Consider the following 18,318-nt stretch of genomic DNA (forward strand, 5'->3'; position numbering starts at 1 on the left):
CGTGAACTGTTTGTACTTGACGATGGCGGTTATTTTGGGGAGGTTCGACGGGTTCGACTGTATAATTGACATCACTTGTTCGGTTGAGGATCCTGCAAGGACCGCGATATCGAGGTAGTAGCTTCTGAGCAAGGCCGACTTGTCGCTCTGGGGTCCAGATCGGAACCAGGTCACCTGGTGAATAGGCGACGAAAGTGTGGGTGCCGTCATAACGGGCGCATTGCCGTTCCTGAGAATCAAGAGTTCGCAGGCGTGCAAGTTGTCGTGCCTCTTCAGCACGGCCTATGGCGTCCGATGCATAGTCGGAAAGTGAGGCTTCGGGGCGTAGCGGAAGCAGTGAGTCCAACATGAGGAGGGGTTCATGACCGAAAAGAAGATAGAAGGGAGAGTAGCCGGTTGTGTTATGAGGAGAGGAATTATATGCGAAAGTTACGTAAGGGAGTGCAACGTCCCAATTTTTGAGCTCGTGGGTAACGTACAATGCGAGCATGTCGGCAAGGGTCCGATTAAGGCGTTCTACGAGGCCGTTCGTCTGTGGACGGTAGGCTGTCGTTTTTTTGTGAAGAATGGAGCAGAGGTTCAAGATTTCACTTACGACGCGAGATATGAAGGGCCGTCCACGGTCAGACAAAAGTTCACGAGGTGCACCGTGCTTGAGGATGATGTCTTCGAGCAGGAATTGGGCGACGTCAACTGCCGTTCCGGTCAGGAGGGGCCTTGTGATTGCGTAGCGTGTGGTGTGATCGATCGCGATCGCTATCCAGCGATTACCAATTGAGGAAGTGGGGAAGGGACCAAGAAGGTCAACTCCTACGCGGTGAAAGGGCTGTTCAGGAGGATTGAGAGGTTGTAGAAATCCTGGAGGACGGGAGGCGGGTGTTTTTCGGCGCTGGCAGGAGTCACACGAGGTGACGTATCGCTTCACTGTTCTGTACATATTTGTCCAGTAAAATTGTTGCTTCGCTCGGGTGTAGGTTCTGACCACACCCAGGTGACCGGATGATGGTGCGTCATGCAGCTCGGCGAGAATGGACGCTTGTAAGTGCTTGGGTATGACCAGAAGCCAAGAACAACCGTCGGATCGAAAATTTTGTCGATAGAGAACGCCGTTTTGGAGAGAGTAGAGACTTGAAGAAGGTGTGTTGGTGTTACCTCTCAGATCTGAAAGGATAGAGTGCAGCAGTGGATCCAGGTTCTGTTCCTGGGCAATGTCCAGAAGGTTTGAGATAGGAAGAACGGGAATATCGGAGTCTTCATTGAAGTGGCTAGTAGAGTCCACGGGGTAACGGGATAGGCAGTCGGCGTCTTGATGGAGCTTCCCTGATTTATAGGTTATGGTGAAATCGTACTCGGCCATAGGCATTGTTCCAATTGCCAATGGCCGCACCCGCGTATGGATAGCTAACTTTAGTTCCAGTACACAAGTATTGCCAAAAGGTGCTTCCTTAGCAACAAGCTCATCGCTAGACACGGTCACAGTCTCCACTATTGCAGCAGATCTTTCACGCCCTTCTAATTCAACCCGCCCAGCTCCCCTAGACCCTTTCAACATACTCACCATGGTAGACTCCACGTTGGACCCTTCCGAACAACAGCGCCTTCAAGCTCTTCTATGGGAGTTCCATGACATCTTTGATTTTGACAACCGCCCCCTTGGACAAACGACCCTTGCTACACACCGCATCAACACCGGCCACGCAACTCCCGTTCACCACAGACCTTACCGAGTGTCAGCCAGCGAACGTCGAGTCATTCAACAAGAAGTTGACACCATGCTTTCGAAGGACATTGTTCGACCTTCCTCTAGCCCCTGGTCATCGCCCGTTGTATTGATTAAGAAAAAAGATGGATCATGGAGGTTCTGCGTCGACTACCGTCGCTTGAACAAAATCACAAAAAAGGACGCTTACCCCGCACCTCCACCAAAATGTTACGACGAATATAGATATATACAAGATATATACAATGATTTAATTTACATTAGGTGAAGACTCAAAATGGCGGTTACAATCATTTAAAGCTCGTTGCCTCTTCTTCTTCTCTTGTCTTCCCACGAAAAGGTTCCTTCTTTTTCTTAACAATATCAATCACAATAGCTTGAGAAAGTTCAGATATATGTCACATATTTCTTTTGTGAAGGATTAAAAAACCGTAGGCAACAGGGTAAGAGTAAGCAGTAACTTCTCCTCCAGAGATCCGTCACTCTAGGCTACATTTCTCTAAATTTATTTGTAGTAGTTTAGTGATGAATTGTTCATGGGCCAGCTTTGACAGTCGGCAATAGCCGCCCCACATAATATATCAAAATTCGTCCGAGGTACGACCTCTATCTTGCGGTGTCCGGAGGCGTCTCCAGTTGGCCCAAGTGGGCTGTTCATTTTTTTTTTTCAACACGAGATGCCAAGTCCCTTAATTAAGGAATGCCACACGCTCAACAATATATTATCCAACGTTTATTCGTGCACTACAATATAGCGGCACTTTATCTACTGCACTCTTAGCGGCAAGTATTGTCTCCATGAAGGCCGTTATTGCAACGTGAGCATGACCCAAATTTGCATTCATTATTATCCTTGCATACGTGTAACAATATATAAATATTTGTTTTAGACAATGGCTATATAATATATTATATAGAGAATACTTTATTAAATACAAATGTAGCTGAATCGATAAATTTTGGTATATTCAGAATAATTTTCTAGAATTTGTTAACATCAAGAAATCATAGGATTAGAGATGGTTAGTACGTAGAAGCAACTAATCGTCCTAGCCGCGACGTGGTAGGAAATTCCTGTCATGATTAAAAAAAATTATAATTTCGAACTTTTCTTGCTCTCCTATAAAAGTAAAAAAAAAAGTCTCACTTTGTGACATGCGCTTTGTGCGCGCAGAGGGCGCATATAGTTCTGTCCAGTTCATATCGTCACGATGTTTTCTTATTTGTCTGATCATTTTAAGCATTCCGCTATTTTGTGTTGTAATCTACAAGGATTGAGTATGTTGACACAAAATGAAGGGAGTGGATATGTTGGACTCCTATCCAGCTGACTCTCTTGAGGGAAAATCAACAAATATACAAGCACAGCGATTGAGATGCTCGTGTAGAGTCACTTCATCGCTCTCTTAAAGGCCGCCTTTTAGACATTTGGACGTCGTTCTCCTCACAGCATGCTCGAAGAACGACTTTATGGCCGGCGCCGTGGTACATCAAATGCCTAATCAGCAAGCACGAGCCCAACGTTTCAGTTGAGAGTCTTTCTCGTCCGGTCGCAGACATATTGCAGATATACCACACCAAGGTTACAACTTCAGCAAATACCATATAGAAATTTACCAAGAGGCTGACTAGTGAACGCATCGTTGGAAGCTTCCTTCTAGGTGAGAACACAGACAGAGAAATTAAAAAAAAGGATCCTTGAAAAAAAGCACAATTTCACAGCGCTCAAATTGTGGCATGTGACTGGGATCGTAGTTCAACTGAATAAGACTAAGTGCATTTTTGCGCGAATTCAAGTTATACTTCATATAGTGTTTTAATACCAAAATTCTGACACACATAACATTTTCGAACGCCTCGCCATCAAAACAATTTTTGCAGGCGATACAACCGCGTCATTTTATGGTGTTCGACTTCATATTTATATTAACAAACGAGGATTAACTTCACCTTTTAAGGGCGTTTTATTAGAATGCAAGCACTTCAGAGGAATAGCTGCCCCATTAAATGCATCAAGGTAGGAAAAGCAATAATTTTCTCCAGGTATTTCTGCTTGTATTGTTTATGATATATCTTAATACCTCAACGCCAACTATCTAAACAAGACGATTAGTTCACTAAAGGTTCAAACTCACTTTCGTATTATATTTGGCGGTAGGGGCACGCCAAAACATACAAATAAACACAACCGCGTTGTATTTAAGTTTATTATGTTTTTTGTCCCCCTATGTAATGGCTTCAAGTGAGGAAAATAAATAAAACAAAAACTTGTTCTGCCAAGCTAAGTGTAATCATGAGAAATCAACAAAGCACACAATCGCTGCCCTTGAGGCACTCAAGTAGACTCTAACCATCGCTGCCTCACATTCTCAGATGACAAAGTTCAGCGTTTTGTACGCTGTTGTATACACTGTGATATCGATGAAAGTTTCTAATGGCGCCGCAATCCCTTATCCCAATAAGAATTTGAAATTGCTGGGCAAATGTCCCTGTTTACAGACTTACTTATCCAGAAAAAATTTCCCACTAAATTTCGCTTTAAAGTACCGCGAGCTGAAGTTCCATTGCTCAACACAAAGACAGCAATTTAAATCGCTAGAATAAATTTATTATGCTCGTAGCGCGGTACAACCGATTAGACCTGAGTGTATTTTGTTACAACAATCTTACTTGTATTTCTCATTGATTTTACTACGATAATGCAGAGATATTATAGAACATTACGCCATAAAAGAAAAAAAAAATATATATATATATATATATATATATATATATATATATATATATGTGTGTGTATATATCTGGGCAGCATTGTTTTTCTTTAAATATTACTTCCATGAGGAAATCCTTAACATCATTTTTATGAACAGCCTCCCAATAGAATTCAAGTACTCGAAAGAGAGAGCGTCCCTCTGACGTGATAAACATGCACTAAAATAACTTTTTCTTTTCAACTTTCAGAATCTGTAGTTTGAGCACGACAAACTGATCAGAACACCGTCTGGAAACCTAAAATGTTTTGTTTACTCACTTTACTATAACATTTAGGTCTCTTAGCCTTCACCTGCCAAGCAGGTCCTGCTGCGCATTCATACGAGGCAAAGTAGAAGCTGAGAAGTAAACAATGTGCCAAATTAGGGTCATGAAAAGATCACATATTATGACGACGTTGATCACGTTAAAAAAGCAGCGGTTGTGAGAATATCTACAGCTATAAATATACATACCGTAATATACTCCAGAGCGCCACTTCGTTTCAGTGCCCACTATTAACATTAAAAAAAACTTGGGAACTCTGGAAATTTTACGTTAAGCCCCCGATTTGACCGGACAAACGTCCATGTCTAGATTAACCCAGTTTTCAGTAAAAATGGGGTTGGCTCTCCCCCAATTTTTATGGTATCTATTTTAGACACGCGTACAGGGAATGTGGATGTGTTCCTTACCTATGAGGGGGGAGCGCAAGTTGGTCTTTAAATCATTTGCTAAAACTCCGTGGTTGGCTGGCGCCGTGTCTTCTTCTTGGCAGGGGTTTTGGTGACGTCAGAACTTCGAGCTCTTACTAGCTCTGAAGGAAAGAATAGTAGCTAGACCTCAATGCTAGCTGCCTTGAAGTCTAGCCAGCGCCCTTCCAATCTGAGCCCTCCAGAGCTCGGTGTTCTGACGTAACCACAACCTTTGCGCAAGAAAGGATACTGGCGCTCCGCAAATAATGTGACCTCTGAAATCGACTGAAGATATGTACCCACAATTTCTTCGGAAAAAGTCCAGACAAACTATTTCCTAGGAAGGCGATAGAATTATATCTGCAAATGCATTTTCGGAGAAGGTGCATTCGCAGAAACGTACAAGCGCCTTGTCGGTACTCCCGAATGAGAGCTGTTTATGCCTGACGTTTTACCACGACCAGAGTTTTATAACCCTAGTTTCTATATAGCCATCTTGCAAATAACCCAAAACAAGTACAGCAGCGTTGAAGACCCTACTGAAAAAAACTATTTGGCGCCCATATGAAAATAAACGGGCCCATCCCGGTAACCGTTTAACCATACTGGTCACCAGTTTGTCAAAGGGGTCGCCCGTATGGCTCAAAGGGGTCCCCCGTATGAGCTGTCATGGCCGATTCATGAAAGAAGAAGAAAAAGCTGAGAGCTGCGCGAGGGGGAGAAAAAAGGAAAAAGAAGTGAGAGAGATCGTCGAACGGTCGTCGGAGTGCAGCCATCGCGACGAACTGCCGGGCCTGGGCGCTTGGGTGCCATGACCCAAACCAGAACCAGTCAGCGAGTTGCGGGCTGAAGCAAGGCAACAGGAAGGCTGCCGGAGCTCCGTCGGTGAGAGGACACCAAGAAACCCGATCCCGAGATCCCTTCGCCGTGGCCAAAGCATCCATCGGCGTGGTGCCGACCAGGTCCGGGTTAGCCCAGCGATCGCCATTGGGAATTTCGGCGTCCGGAATCCAGGCTCCCGTTACCATCATCGAGAACTTGGTAACCACGATCCAGAACCCGGCAACTACATCCGCAACCCCTTGAGCATCTTCCGCCAACGGAAAAGACCGGAACTCAAGTGAATATTGCCTTGTGTACATATCCCTCGATTCGGTTTATCTTCATGTTCCTTTTTTATTAGACACCCTTTTTCATTTTCTTCTCAATACAAATTGCCTGGATTCAATTGGGTCTCGTATTCTTTTTCTTTACATAAATGATTATTTGAACGAGCCTTGCGTACCTCGTGACAAATATTGGCGTCCGCGACAGGACGAGACCTATTGAACTTGGGCAGCTTGTGTCTTACAAGTATTCCGTGAACTGGTCAGACGTCAGTAGAAAATGGACTACAGAGAGATGCTTGACGTCGGAAAACAACTGGGGTTGCAGGGAGAGGGCCTGAGGAAATGGGTTGAAGAACAGCAAGCCCGAGAACGAAAAGAAAAGGACCTGGAGAGAGAGGAAAGAGCTGTCGAAAGAGTTGCCTTGAGAGAAAGGGCGGAGATTGAGGAACGAACACTTCAGCTTCGCATAAGATTAGCCGAGAGCGGAGCGTCTGCAACCGCGGTAACCGATTCGAATGGAAACGGTGGCGAGAGAGTTAGCTCGAATAGTCTTTGCCCTCGCAAGCTGATTCCCCCATTTGATGACCGGAGGGACGATCTCGATGCGTACCTTAAAAGATTCGAGTGCATTGCCCGCGGGGAGGAGTGGCCACTACTTAAATGGGCAACAGCACTGAGTATGTGTCTTACTGGGGAAGCACTCAAGGTGTATGGGAGACTATCGCCCCAGGATTCTATGAACTATGAAGCGACTAAGAAAGCGCTTCTCGAGAGGTTTAGATTCACAACGGAGGGTTACCGGGAAAAGTTCCGAAAATCTAAGCCCGAGGAGGGAGAGACAGCTAGACAGTACGCAGCTCGGCTGCAGGGGTATTTCGACCGGTGGATGGAGGTCGGCGAGACTCCTGCTACCTATGAAGCCCTTCGGGATAGGGTGCTGGAAGAGCAATTTATTTCGCAATGTCACGCGAGGGTAGCCACCTTCCTGAAGGAAAGGAATTGTCAGACGCTTGCGTCGATGGTGGAGACTGCGGATCGCTTTCTTGAAGCGCAGAAATTGAGAAGCCTTTCCTTTCTTGAGGACGACACGAAGACGAGCGCATTTTCACCAAGTAGAAATCACGGAGATCAGCCACCGCCTATGAGGCCAAAGTGTTTTTTGTGTGGGCGCGTAGGTCATAAGGCTCCACAGTGTCGAAGTGGATTCAGGCATAAAATTCCGTTTTGTACAACATGCCAACGAGAGGGACATGAAACAAAAAGCTGTCCTCGAAAACGGCAAGATAAGCCGAGCGTCATGTGCTTTGTAGAACCCCCTCCTTTGCAGAAGGCGATGCCATATAACTTAGTAGAGGACTTAAACGCCGAGCAGAACGGCTACGAAGGAGAGATGGTGAACGTCGTGCAAGAAACCCGGGCGACTAGGGAGGTGGAAAATATGCCTGTTTTGAGCGGCCGATTGAACGGACAAGTGGTTAGCGTGCTACGTGACACCGGTAGCAACACGGTTATTACCCGACGCAGCTTGATACCAGATTCCCAGCTCACTGGAAAAATGGGGGTGGTGTGCCTTGTGGATGGAACGATTTTAAGCTTGCCGGAAGCCAAGATAAGCCTACGCTCCCCATATTTTACGGGAGACTTGCTCGTAAAATGCATGGAAGCCCCCCTTTACGACGTAATTATCGGAAATGTTGAGGGAGCACGAGGGGCTGACAAACCAAGCTACGAATGGGACACCGAGAGGAACCAAACGCCCGGAGGAGGAAAAGGATCTTCAAAAGAGAGGGAAGATGCGGTTCCGCACGCTGGTGAAATAGCAGCGGCGAATAGAGTGAAAGCAACGAAGGCGACTCCAACTACTAGCAAAGAAACTAGAATTGACATCGACTCTACAGAACTCAAAAGGCGGCAGAAAGAAGATGACACCTTGGAGGCGTGCCGAACCAAAGTTGGGCAAGTGCAAAGCACGAAGGACGGTTCTAAAATCAGCTTTTATTTCTCTAAGGGAGTTTTATGCCGTCGCTATGAACAGAAGGGTGGAAAGAGTTTCAAACAAGTGGTGGTACCAAAGACACTGCGAACCTACGTCCTCGAGATAGCACACGACAGTGCGTTGGCCGGACATCAGGGCATAAAACGAACTACTGACCGAGTGTTAGAAGCGTTTTACTGGCCAGGAATACAGGCCGATGTTAAGAGATTTGTGAAGTCATGTGATGCGTGCCAAAGGGCTGCACCGAAAGGAAGACTAAAGAAAGCGCCACTGGGCCGAATGCCCATTATTGACACCCCTTTCGAGAGGGTGGCCATAGACCTTATAGGTCCCCTCTCATCTACCTCAGAAAATGGAAATCGCTACATCCTGACGATGGTAGATTTCGCCACTAGGTACCCTGATGCCGTAGCGCTACCATCGTGCGATTCTCGCACTGTCGCAGAAGGATTATTAGAGATTTTTTCTCGAGTAGGGCTGCCGAGGCAGATCTTGTCTGATCGAGGTGCTACCTTCACATCTGGACTGATGCAGGAGCTGACACAGTTATTGTCTATCCAGAAATTGCATACTACACCTTATCATCCTATGTGCAACGGATTAGTAGAAAGATATAATGGCACCCTGCGACAAATGCTCTCCAAGATGTGCCAGGAGAAGCCACGATCTTGGGATCGATACTTAGCGCCACTCCTATTCGCATACCGTGAAGTGCCGCAGGCCAGTCTGGGGTTTTCTCCGTTTGATTTAATCTACGGACGTCATGTTCGGGGACCGTTGACCCTGCTGAAGGAGATTTGGACGAGAGACGAGTTGGGAACTAATCTTAAGACGACTTACCACTACGTGTTTGACCTGCGCAGTCGACTTGAGCGAACGCTAGAGCTTGCCCACCAAAGCTTATCCTCGGCAAGAAAGGACCAGAAGAAGTTGTATGACAGAAGGACTGCAAGGAGGGCTCTGAAGGTAGGAGATCGCGCCCTACTCCTGATCCCGACGAAAAAGAACAAGCTTCTAATGCATTGGAAAGGCCCTTTCATCGTCGTGGGTAAAAGGAACGAGGTTGACTACGAGGTAGACCTTGGGCATACCACTAGAACATTCCACATAAATATGCTAAAGCGGTACGAGGAACGTGAGACGACAAGTCAGACAAAGGAGCAAGTGTCCTCAATTTTAGCTGTAGAGGATACGTCGGCTGATCAGCAGCTTCCGTGTCTTGACCTGAGAAGTAAGCAGGGAGTAAGTGAAGTCGCGCTAGCCGACGATCTTAGCCAGAAGCAAAGGAGCGACGTTATGGACATCCTAGCGAAATATTCAAAAATATTTACGGATGTGCCGGGCCAAACAGATATCTTGGAATGTAAGCTGCAGCTGACCGCGCAGGAACCGGTGCATACACCACAGTACCCGATTCCTTTCGCGATGGAGCGCGTGATCGAAGAGGAGGTAGGCGAGATGCTGAAGCTGGGCGTAATAGAAAAGTCAACATCTCCATACTGCTCGCCATTGGTGCTTGTTAAGAAGCAGGACAAAACCTACCGTGTCTGTATCGACTTTCGTCGACTTAACGACATCCTGGTCTCAGATGCCGAACCGATTCCTAGGGTCGATGTTGTCTTTTCAGAAATAGGAAAAAAGACCTATTTCTCGAAATTGGATCTTTCAAAAGGATATTGGCAAATCCCGCTATCAGAAGACTCAAAAGAGAAGACTGCCTTCTGCACCTCTTCGGGCTTATACCAATTTAGGTACATGCCTTTTGGTATAAAAACTGCGTCAGCAATCTTCACACGGTTAATGAGAGAGGTGCTGCGCGGAATAGATGGTGTGCAACACTACATCGATGATGTCCTGATTGCGTCCAGCACCTGGGAAGAACACGCCTCCGTGCTTGAGCTAGTTTTGCGACGAATAGAACGTGCTGGGTTGACCATAAAGCCTAGCAAATGTGAGATCGGGATGAGGTACGTCACATTTCTTGGACATCGAGTAGGGGATGGTGAGCTTGCGCCAGTACCAGAAACCGTAGAAAAAATTGTGGGATCCAGGCGACCCACAACCAAGAAACAAGTTAGGTCATTTTTGGGGCTGGCCGGTTACTACCGTCAGTTCATTCCCAATTACGCACAGAAGGCTCTGCCTCTCGTCGAGTTGACAAAAAAGAAGGAACCCAACAACGTCCGTTGGACCAGCAAACAAGAGCTTGCCTTCCAGGAACTGAAGCGAGAGCTTTCAAAAGGACCAATTCTCAAGGCTCCTGACCTGACAAAGACATTCATCCTTCGTACAGACGCGTCAGATAGCTGCTTGGGCGCTATGTTGATGCAGAAACATTCAACACTCCTACATCCTGTTGCTTGTGCCAGCAGAAAGTTGATGCCAAGGGAAATGAACTATCCTACCATCGAAAGGGAAGCGCTAGCACTGGTCTGGGCCATTCAAAAATTCCACATCTATTTGTATGGCAAAGAATTTATCGTTCAAACGGATCACCAGCCCCTACAGTATCTCCGCAAAATGAAAACGTCAAATAGTAGAATTTTGCGGTGGAGTCTACTTTTGCAAGAGTACGAGTTTATAGTTCAGTACATTAAGGGGTCCGAAAATGTCGGAGGGGATTACTTAAGCCGTATTTGATGTGGAATTGATTGGTTTACCGTGGCTCTTAGTTCTGATTGCAGAAGGATGAGAGGAATGATCTTGTTTTGAACGTTTTGTCGTGGGGAAGAATGGATACACCGACGACCCTTCAACTGGACGCCAGCCCGCGGTTGGTGTGCAGAATCGACTCATGTCTATGTCTTTTTCTTTCTTTTGTTTCGTTAGTGTGTGTCTGGTAAAGGGGGGAAAGAAAAAACTTTGGTGGGGGGCTATTGTCATGGCCGATTCATGAAAGAAGAAGAAAAAGCTGAGAGCTGCGCGAGGGGGAGAAAAAAGGAAAAAGAAGTGAGAGAGATCGTCGAACGGTCGTCGGAGTGCAGCCATCGCGACGAACTGCCGGGCCTGGGCGCTTGGGTGCCATGACCCAAACCAGAACCAGTCAGCGAGTTGCGGGCTGAAGCAAGGCAACAGGAAGGCTGCCGGAGCTCCGTCGGTGAGAGGACACCAAGAAACCCGATCCCGAGATCCCTTCGCCGTGGCCAAAGCATCCATCGGCGTGGTGCCGACCAGGTCCGGGTTAGCCCAGCGATCGCCATTGGGAATTTCGGCGTCCGGAATCCAGGCTCCCGTTACCATCATCGAGAACTTGGTAACCACGATCCAGAACCCGGCAACTACATCCGCAACCCCTTGAGCATCTTCCGCCAACGGAAAAGACCGGAACTCAAGTGAATATTGCCTTGTGTACATATCCCTCGATTCGGTTTATCTTCATGTTCCTTTTTTATTAGACACCCTTTTTCATTTTCTTCTCAATACAAATTGCCTGGATTCAATTGGGTCTCGTATTCTTTTTCTTTACATAAATGATTATTTGAACGAGCCTTGCGTACCTCGTGACATGAGCCATAACGGTCACCTATTTGGCAAACGGGTCGCTCGTCTGGGCAAATGGGCGACTCGTTTGGGCAAAGTTGTCGCACGTTTGCTCAAACCGGCGACCATGTTGCAAACTGCACCGGTTTAATCAAACGGCTCTCCGGAGCCCGTTTGATATTGAACGTACAGATCGGCGGCGTGGGCACGCCTAGCGTTTCAGCCGTGGCAGCCAATGTTTTCCGGAAGGCTGAGAGCGCCGGTTCATCGATTTCAGATCGTCCGCGTAATGCTAGTAATTATATTTATATTTCAATTGCGCTGATTTTCGATTATACTGCAACTAAAACTAACACCTTTTTTTTTTTTTTTTGTTTTACGTAAACGCGCGACGTTGGTGAGCCGATATTTTTGACAGACCTTTAATACTTTGTCCATCTTTGTTGCCTCAATTTACTTATTCAGCTCGAATCTCTCTCGCAGAAGACGCGCCCGCGTGAAAGAATGTACGTCTAGACTCCGTTTCACTTTAATTCAAGACGCAGCGAAGGTAGCACGCGTACACGCGGCTGCAAGAACATCGAGCATTGCGGGAGCACGCCCGCCGTTGCAGCACTCAAACTACGAGCTTGCGCTGAGTTCTTTCTTCGCTCGGGCGCAAGCCGAGCTTCTGGCAGCCCCGCCGCCATTTCCAAAGTTCGAGCGCGCGCGCGCGCGCGCGTTTGTTCTTCGGGACTACAAAAACGCATCTCCCTGGAATGCCTGGGGAGAGGGAGAGGGGCTGTCCCGGTGGTCCCAGCGCCTTGACCTCGCCCCCTCCCTCCTCTCTTGTCACTCCTGTCACGTGACCCACAGCAGCGCGCGAGCTACACGCTGATAAGCATCGAGATCCGGAAGGGCGCGCCTTGCAGCCGCTTTTTTTCTTTGTCTGCTTGTTGTCAGTTGCTGCTCGAAGTTCGCTCGTCCTACCTGCTTCAATCTGTCGCCTAACCCTGCGGTCTTATTGGGATGTCTCTCGACAACGTATTGGATGTGCACCAAAGCTATCAGTGTTCGAAAAGACCCACGTGTATGTCGGCAACGAGCGATTCTTCAAAGAAGTCGCAAATTCTCGCGGTTTGGTTGGGTTCGGCAAATGACAGCTTGTGCGCCGCATCGTGTTGAAACTTTCAAGGAGCCGTTCCCTCTCGTTTGTGTTTGTGTGGTTGTCCTGCTTTGACCGTGTCGACAAATATCACGGATTACCTCTTTCAAGTCCGCTATTGTTATGGTAAGTGCACTGCAACCTACGTGTTGGCAACGATTGACCGTTCTTCTACGCGTACTCTTCTAAATCATCTAAAGAATTATGCAGCGCCTATTCGCGCGGCAGCCAGGAGAATAATTTCCCCGAAAGTCTACCTGTATAGTGTTCACAGATCGCTTGCACGTTTGTACTTGTCTACAGAAGAGGTAATAAACTTCGAGGAGAATTGAAAACAATCTTTTGAGTCGGTTTTCCTGTTCACTTACAAGCACCTACGCGAGTGCATTTGTTCTACGTGTTTTCTCCATGTTATAAATGCGTTTATGAGTTTCGGGACTTCTTAAATATGTTTAAGATAACCAACCTCCCAGACGATACCCATTTAGGGCTAGCGCATAATTTGCCATTTCGAAGTGCACGTTCAAACCTGTGGTCACGTACCATGTCGAACGGGTACTCGTACCATACGGCACCCATATCAAACGGGCACCTGTATCAAACGGGTACCGTTTCGAACGGGTACCGTTTCCAAACGGGTACCCGTATCCCATAATCACGTTTGATCCAAACGGATCGACAGGTTTGATTCAAACGGGCGACCAGTTTGCCACCCGTTTGAATTTCAAATGGTTTTTTTCAGTAGGGGAGGGACGTTCTATCACTATTTTTTTTATAAAACGAATCACGGGTAACAAGTGACATAATATTCTCAAACAAACATAAATTTAATTGTCGGGCAGACTTCCTCAAAGTTGTTACTGCTAGAGAATTGAACAAAAATAAAACAATTATTCGAGATACCGCTCTTTTAACCAAGAGCCTTATTCTTAACATTGTTGAGTTAGTCGCAACTTGTGTTAGACTATAGAAGGGTCGGAACATGGCTTGTGCTTATCTGAAATACCCTTGTCAAGATACTGTATATTAATTGCTTTCGGTAGCTATATGAGGCAAATACGTTTGATCGAGAGTATTGGTTACGGCACTTCAATTACTTTTCTGAGTATCTTCCACCTTATCTTGCAAAATACATTTTTCAGTCTTTGAAAGCTTGCCATCTCACGGGAATATTTTACCGGAATATGTTTACACCATTCTGGAATTGACTCGCGCCATCTATTAGGAAAAGGAGTGCGAGGATGTGGCGATAAAAAAACGCCATGGCTAAAAAAGGAGAGGGAAGAAGCGTCATATAGCGAACTTGGGGCCGGAAAGATAGGCTATCATAGGGACAAAATAGACATTGGGGGCGGCCCATCTGGCTCACCGAAGCTCAGTGGAGCGAACCGGACCTTGCTTCCATGGTCGAGGGAGTGCACCCGCTCGCTTGAGCACGTGCTCACGTATTTTTGTTCTAGCACCTCCTAACACAGCAATTTTCTAAAATGGTACATTTGCAAACCAATGTGCGAAATCGAACCGATTGCAAACCTAAACCGGAAACATCCAAACATAAAACACTACATAAGCCAAGACGATATATGTATTCTCAAAATTTATAACTTGCGAACCCAGAGAAGCTGAAAAGAAAGGACAAAAAAAAAAACACGGTGTTTTTCTATGTTTGATTGATGGCAAGAATTTCAGTTTCTTTCTCTAGTCTGCCACTGTCAGGAGCATTTGCTGTGGGGAACAGTGATAGCCCAGTTTTCATAATGAAAGAGATTGCAACAACCAAGCTACGAACAGCATGAGCTCTCAAAACGCAAACGAACAGTCCTCCCAATAATATACTTTCGTCTGAACTGTTTTCTAGTGCTAAGAGCCAGTAAGAAATACAAAAAAAATTAAGCGTCCGACTAAAGAGCTCATAAGAAACGAAGCATACGTATAATTTTGGCAGCAAAGCTTGTTCCCGCTCTGCAAACCTACGTCCAATGCAGACGACACAATGTCGCTCAGACTCTTGTACGTGGTTAAATGATGAAATATTAAAAAAAAATGTGCTATTCACAGGCGTGAAGCAACGGGAGCTATTTGGAGCGCACCCACTTTACGGAGGACGACGCTTTCGGTAGTTCAGTTTCTAACCCGTCAACAAGTTCGGAATTAAAAGTACTGCACCATCATATGCACGAGTGCTCAGATCTGTAATAAAAGTACCAGCTTCACCATGGCTGGAGCGGGAAGTACCTGAGGCGACGACCTGTCCTTCCGAAGTAGCCACTGAACAAACAGCTATCGTGATGGCGTTCCAAGCGATTCGCTTGTAGGTAGGTCGGCCCGCAGTGTACCGTTTGGCAGACAGCCGGGTCAAAAAAGCCACGGGTGCAGGAGCAGCATGATTGATCAAAGTCCCATTTATTTTTATTGCCGCAAATATGGTTATCTTCGTGAAGGCAACGAACTGGGTCGAAGAGCTTGATAATCTTTCAGCACGTGATAGTACACATTATTGAACACCGCAAGTTCCTAGACCTAGCCTAGCTTTCGATACATCCTGACATTCAATCACAACCTCAGCAGGCTCAAGGTTCTCGGTCCCGTTTTCCTGCTGAACCTAACGTCTCCAGGCTGACTAAGCTCCGTACACCAACTACATTTGTACGATTTATTTCCGTCGGTCATGAAAATGCTGTAGTCATCTCCCTGAATTTCGAGGCATTTTCAGCGTAATCTACGTCAAAATGTGGCGCAAGAAGTGTGGAATTGCCGACCCTAAAAAGGGGAAGGAACACTTTCCGCACGCGTCCTGACTCCCCGTCATTCCGGCACGGAATGAAGGGCAGCAAGGACGCTTTAGTACGTACGTCTTTCTGTACTAATTCTCTCCCTCTATTGTTTGCACACCCAAAGATCCACGTACAGCTTATCTTCGACACAATAAACGCTGATTTCAATGTTCTAAAACCCCACTAAATATCCCGACCTTCTTAAAATAACGTAAACAAATATTTTCCACGGAAGAATATTTAGTAGTCCAATGAGCTAAATTTGATTATAAGTCAAATCGATCGACATTAGGCTAACTGTAGGTCTGGTGTCTTTCCGTCCTTTAGACGGATTGTCATTGAGTGTAATTTTACGTATTTCATCGATTTTTTCGAATGCTTGTGGTTTTATCACATTTCTAAATACCTCAGTACGACGACGGCTTGGGAGGGTCTTATTTTCTGGTGCCCTAACCTCGACACTCGGCGAACAAATCGGCAAGCAATCCGGCGGCAGTGACTGGCCACCGCCTCGCTCGACCTTGGCGGCTGCCAGTCACTGCCGCCATATTTTTCGCCGATTTTTTCACGAAGTGTACAGACGAGGGCCCATGGTTTCTGTAGTCACATGCATGATACTCTTGCATATGGCATAAACACCCAGGGTTTACATTTATTCAAGAGCACATTGCATTCGACTGGGGTTCCCAATTCTTTAAACAATTCGACAATCTCGCCATACTTTTTTTTCAGAATAAGTTTGTTGTTGCAAAGTTAACACCAAGAGCCAATGTAAGTTTTTTGCTCACTCCTTGTTACTCGCTACACAAAACGCGTAATTAATGTTGATATTCTAATAGCACATGCATGTAACCTAGACTATAAATAGTTTGTGTTTAACGAAGTACATACGAGGTATAACTTAAAATAATTAAAGGTGCACAGATAATCAGTCTCAAAATAACAATTGGCGCGCAGGCGAGCTGGCGATAATTAATCATAAGCTAGTTACTGTCTCACTCCTGAGACAGTAGCTAGTTTTGAAGTTTTTTTTTTATTTTTCACACCGATGAATTAGGTGTAACATTATATTTTGGCGGTCAGTCTTTTTCAGACAACTTACACAAAAATGCAGTTATTAGGTAAACCCTGTCCTTCAGTTTATATTTACATCTTCCGGCGTGCTATTACTTTGGCTTGTAACTCTTACCTTTCCAGAACCACAAGAGTAACGATGAAAATGGTTACGGCACGCATTGTTGAAGGGTTATTCGAAAGTATCTTCGCAGATGTGCTAGAAGAAGAAAGTGATTTCGAAGTCCGGACCCCACCTCCTTTTATAGTACATCAACAGCTGCAGGATTTATCAACTATGCATGATGTCATCTTTTGAATACACGCCCTTTTTTATTAAAATTGTTTTTTTGCCCTTTTCGCGGGTTCGGCGATCTGGTACTGAAGGTCAGCGAATGTCGCTGGCGATCAACGTCTTGAACCTTGTGCGACGTCCTGTTGCCTCGTGGAAAAGGTTAGCGAACTTTCAATTAATCTTCGCAGCAGCAAATAACTCATAGCTGACGGGGCTTGGAAATAGCCATGTGGAGAGTTGACTGGAAAAAAAATTAAATGTAATTGAACTATGGCTGAGCAAACAAAAATTGGGGATTACGATGGCCTTTGTATAAAATTATCATTTTATTTTATTACTAGCACACTTTTTTCTGCACCATAGGGCTAGACCACAGTGCCGATGTTGGATCTAGCTTATAAAAATACTGCAGGGTCAATTAATGCATCCGTGTGCAAACGTACGTTCTTGTTTGGACGACTTTCTAACACAAGCTTAATTTCTTTCCCAAGGTGATATCTTACCACACAAGCCAGAACTTGTCTCTATCTGAACGGTATAAACAACCATTATGCTAAACAATAATATAAAGATATAAGTGAAGTAGTAACGAAACGAGGCTTTTACATATCTGTATCCCTCGTTGTTAACGTTTTATAACCATACGCAATAATATGTCAATATTCACAATTTCAGGATAGTACCGATCTGTTGGTTAAGAAATCTCTGTACATCTTGTCTGGACCAGTGGCTCAAAACAAATTAAGAAATTAATACCTTTTTAAAATTCGCCTGCTAATATTAATTGTGTACGACAATAAAAAAGTGCAACACGACTAGCGGAATCGCTGACATTCTAGAAATAACACAATATTATTGATAATAATATTGCAAAGTTAGACACGCAGAAATGTTTAATTTATTCATTCATTTATTTACAGAAATACCTTCAGGGTCTTGAGGAATTACAAAGAGGGTAGCCATGCACTATTGGTTCAGTAAAAAATTTAAACAAAAAAGACGACTTGGTTAAAAAGTTAGTTCGGCATAATGTTTAAAAAGTGACTAGTTAGTGTTTTTGTAAATAAAAAAAAGTGCTAAATAGTTACAATTGATGCCGGAAAGGGGGTTCCGTTCAGATGGCGTTTTGGGGATGAAAGAGTAGATCTAAGCTGAAGTTTCCCAATCAGGTATGCCAACTTTAAGACGGTGATCGATGCGGGGAGAAATGAAAGAGGGGCTAATGAATGGTTTGTCGTTCAGATAATCGTTGGAATAATACATTTTATGAAAGAGACACAAAATATTTGACGGCAAGAGGG

At 45.3% G+C, this 18,318-nt stretch overlaps 1 protein-coding gene across 1 annotated transcript; it reads right to left on the reverse strand.

The window, feature by feature from the left end:
- Window positions 1–2,497: 2,497 nt before the first annotated feature.
- On the reverse strand, window positions 2,498–17,566 carry LOC120839935 (antimicrobial peptide ISAMP-like). The gene is made up of 4 exons (XM_040210333.1): window positions 17,521–17,566; window positions 16,859–16,982; window positions 4,752–4,830; window positions 2,498–2,617 (listed from the first exon to the last, which is right to left on the reverse strand). The coding sequence occupies exons 1-4, from the start codon at window positions 17,564–17,566 to the stop codon at window positions 2,498–2,500; spliced, it is 369 nt and encodes a 122-aa protein (XP_040066267.1).
- Window positions 17,567–18,318: the final 752 nt, after the last annotated feature.

The sequence above is a fragment of the Ixodes scapularis genome, unplaced genomic scaffold (genome assembly GCF_016920785.2).
Source record: "Ixodes scapularis isolate PalLabHiFi unplaced genomic scaffold, ASM1692078v2 ptg000712l_1__unscaffolded, whole genome shotgun sequence".
Taxonomy (NCBI): domain Eukaryota; kingdom Metazoa; phylum Arthropoda; class Arachnida; order Ixodida; family Ixodidae; genus Ixodes; species Ixodes scapularis.

What these genes read in the sequence shown, in the direction of transcription:
- LOC120839935 (XM_040210333.1), bottom strand. Translation starts at nt 17,566, where the DNA reads ATGGTTGTTTATACCGTTCAGATAGAGACAAGTTCTGGCTTGTGTG. An exon ending in ACTCTTGTGGTTCTGGAAAG is followed by an intron (nt 4,831 to 16,858) that starts GTAAGAGTTACA and finishes TTTACTTCTCAG; the next exon opens with CTTCTACTTTGCCTCGTATG. An exon ending in GACCTAAATGTTATAGTAAA is followed by an intron (nt 2,618 to 4,751) that starts GTGAGTAAACAA and finishes TATATTATATAG; the next exon opens with CCATTGTCTAAAACAAATAT.